This window comes from Morone saxatilis, unplaced genomic scaffold (genome assembly GCF_004916995.1).
Source record: "Morone saxatilis isolate NCDOM2014 unplaced genomic scaffold, NCSU_SB_2.0 Contig10, whole genome shotgun sequence".
Classification (NCBI taxonomy): domain Eukaryota; kingdom Metazoa; phylum Chordata; class Actinopteri; family Moronidae; genus Morone; species Morone saxatilis.
In genome coordinates this window covers 1171929-1175685 of record NW_023339652.1, presented here as the reverse complement: position 1 = coordinate 1175685, position 3757 = coordinate 1171929, and the positions used below count along the sequence as shown (strand labels likewise).

Genomic DNA, 3757 nt, shown 5'->3' with positions numbered 1-3757 from the left:
TCGAGGGAGTTTCTCTGGTACCACGATGGCCGAAGACTCCAAGAAGACCAAGATCCCGACCAGAGATCTCATCCTGAAGGCCGTGTCCGCCTGCACGGACCGGAAAGGTCTGTCTTTCTGCGCCCTGAGGAAGGCGCTGGCCGCGGAAGGATACGACACGGAGACGTACAACGCCGTCCACCTGAAACGCTCCGTGAAGAGTTTACTGGAGAAAGGTCAGCTGGTGCAGGTGGCCGGACGCGGGGTGTCCGGGTCCTTTAAGGCCGCAGATAAAATCAAGAAGAAAGTGAAGAAAGAGGCCGATAATACGAAACAACCGGCCGCCACGACGAGACCGCAGACAGCGAAGACACAGCCGGTGAAGGAAGAGTCCGAAGACAGCGACTGAAAGGCCTAAAAAGTAAACCCTCCAAGTTTGCTAAAGGCTCTTTTAAGAGCCGCCCAAATGTCAAACATAGGAGCTGATTTCCAGTCTTATGTCACATTACTTACAACATTATAATTTAATTTCCTTCTGTGCATGGGGATTCCGGCCCAGCCAGGGGGCGATCGACCCCCGAGTTGGTACCCTGATTCACGGATCCACATCCAGGCCTCTTCAGCATCCTCCAGTTCTTTGTTGTCTTGCTATCCCTTTTTTTGCTCAAATCTGAGCTTTTCAATAATAATATATTTGCTTTTGAAAAGTGCTGTTTAAATAAAGTCACAAAGTACCTTTTTATGGCCAGAACCAGGATTAAAACAAGCAAACAATACAATCATAACCATAAAGTGAGAATAAAAGACCCCATCACTAAAACTAAATACTAACAATAAAACACACACTGGGGCAAATAACTCAAACTGTTCAAATATCCAAATTAAAGAATAAAACACCAATACACATCTAATACATGAGAATAATAATAAAATGACATATTAAGCAGATTAAATCAGATGGTTCTGATGTTGACCTCCAGTGTACATAACAGACATAAGCACGTATTAAATCACAAAAACAAAACAAACAGAAACTCCTGAATATGAAAACATATCTGAAAGTTTATATATTTTAGTTCTGTGGGTAAAGTTTGACTTCTACACATTTTAACAATAAAGATCACTTTAGACGTTCTCACAGTGGATTAAAAATATAATGTGAATGAAGCAAACATAAATAAATCAGATCTGAGCAAAAAAGACTTGCAGAGTGAATTTAACCAGTTTGAGTTAACGGCCTCAAAACGAAGATATTTGAACTAAAAAAAAACATTATAGTTGCACATTAATAAAACATTGAATAGAAATATCAAAGGTGGCATTATAGATCAATATAGTGTTATTTCCAAATCTTCAGACATTTTTTTATTGAACTTAAGCCGATCACTTTAATGTGTTATGGTGTTAATTCTCTCTTTTTTTAGCATTTTACTCTTATAATTAATCTAAAGTAATGTGTTATAGGCTCTCCAGCGATCAACAACATCTGTATATTAAAGCCTTTTACACTTGTTTGTTATGTTGGGCCACTCTGAGCCTTACTGGAGCATTATGTCATAATCCCTGTTTGTATTAGCAGTTTATAGGATTTAATCTTCTTCATCTACCTCCTAAGAATCTATTAATATGCAAACTGTGTTCATGTTTCTTCTGGACACAAGATGTCTCCTACTTCACTGTAACATTTATTATTTATTTTGTTTGGTTTGGCAAATTAATTATATTCTACATCTGTGTGTTGTGATTAATTTAAGTTCATGTGTGTTTAATAACAATAATGAATGTAGGGTAACTCTTTACAATTATATGAGGAACTCCTGATGAATCTTATATTTAATGATTAGTTATTTTAGAAATAAGTGAGGAATTAATCACTTAAGAATTGCTGAATCCTTAAAAAGTCACTGATAATTCACAATGGAGGAATGTAAAGATGATGAGAACAGACTGAAAGAGCCTGATGAATGATTAGTTTATATCAATCAATCGTTATCAGTCCTTCCTGATTAACTGGTGAACAGTACAAAACTAATCAGTGACTCATTTATCACTAACTACTTAAACACATTTTATTTGTATTTTTACAGTTTAAATCACATTAATGGACATTAAAGTAAATGTGCCAGTTTAGCACATATGGCTAATTATAAACTACAGTCACTGGGCAGGTTTAATGACAGCTATAAACAACACATTATATTAAATATATTAAACAGGAACAGTATTACTGTCCATATAGCAGAGCACACTTCATAAAAACACATAAACCACTTAAAAAACAACAACAACAACAACAACAACAGTATACAACCAAGTGCACTTCAGTGTATTAATAATAGGTTATGTAGTATGGTAACAACTGTTGTTTTTGTGCACCCCAACTGAAGTGATACCTTAACATCATCATTATATATTGATTACTAGATATGTCCTCACAGGAAATATCATTATTTATTCATTAAATAGTTATAATGAACTCCAGCTGATACAAGCCTTAGACAGGCGTTGGCCCATATGAGCAGCTTACTTTGTTTTCTTCAGTAGAAAAGTTGAACAAATCTCCCTGAAGTGCAAAATAAATCAGAAAATGTTAATTTTATGTACATTTGTCTTATTTAGTAAAAACTAGTTTACATTGTCTCAAGTATGTGGATTATAAAGCAGAATAACACTAATGACAGACTCAATGACTGTCTGTCAGAGGATGTGTAAAGCCCCAAGTAACTTTTGTGTTTGCAGTCACCAAACTAACCTCTGTTTAATACAAAATTATTGAAAAGAGCTCACTGATTTTACTTCTAGTCTTTAAACAAACATCTTCTCTTATTGTCAAACTCTTTTTATTGTGTTTCTGAAGTATTTAAAAGGATTTATAAGAGAAATCTGAGTCCCACCTGCGATATTCATAAACATGAGAACCCCATTAAGGATATTAAATATATATTCAAAAAAAAAGAGGACAAAACAGTACCGTATGAATTTTATCTATTTAATTGTGCTAACAACATGCATCTTACTCTTCTCCTGTATTGAGCCAGTTTCACTAATACCCTCATAAATATCTAGTGTCAGAATCGTCACAAGTTGTTTTACCGACTCTTGGTGTCTATATATTACGTTAATCAACTACTAATTATACTTCACACACTGGCATGCTATCGAAAGTGTGTTGGGTCGTCTATTTCTCCTGGTAACATAACAGATAAACTTGCTCTTATCTTTTTAAGTGTTGAGTAAAGGTGTTCTGTATTCCAGCATCTACAATATACGTCAACATATGGTATCTCATTGTCATTTAATAAGTTATAACAAACAGTTAAAAATACATAAATTGTTTAACAATCTCATTAGGAAACATGAAACTTTGCGCTTTCAGAATAAAGTGTGTGGCTTCTTAAAAGAGCCTTTGGTTTAGATGTTGAGAAGAAGCGGAGCCGTTATATTTTGGAGCTGGTGTATTTGGTCACGGCCTTGGTGCCCTCCGGACACGGCGTGCTTGGCCAGCTCCCGGGCAGCAGCAGCGGACGGCGTCTGGATCTCCCTGGAGGTGATGTGGAGGCGCTTGTTGTAGTGAGCCAGACGGAGAGGCCTCTCCCCGGCGATACGCTCGAAGATGTCGTTGACGACGAGTTCATGATGCCCCATGCGCCTTGGAGGCGATGCCGGTGTCCGGGGTGGACCTGCTTCATCACCTTTGTACGACATAGATGGGCGTAGCTCTCCTTCCTGGTCTTCCTCCTCTTTCTGTCTTTTGCCGCGGTCTTGCTCACGCTTTCTT

At 37.3% G+C, this 3757-nt stretch overlaps 1 protein-coding gene and 1 pseudogene across 1 annotated transcript; one reads left to right on the top strand and one right to left on the bottom strand.

The window, feature by feature from the left end:
• On the top strand, positions 1-740 carry LOC118340518 (histone H1-like). The gene has a single exon (XM_035678543.1). It carries the CDS (start codon positions 26-28, stop codon positions 386-388), a length of 363 nt encoding a protein of 120 aa, XP_035534436.1. The 5' UTR covers positions 1-25; the 3' UTR covers positions 389-740.
• A 2521-nt stretch (positions 741-3261) lies between these two features.
• LOC118340265 overlaps positions 3262-3757 on the bottom strand; it is a 569-nt pseudogene continuing 73 nt past the window's right edge.

Bases quoted from the DNA above. Each gene is read 5' to 3' on its own strand.
- LOC118340518 (XM_035678543.1), top strand. From the start codon at position 26: ATGGCCGAAGACTCCAAGAAGACCAAGATCCCGACCAGAGATCTCATC.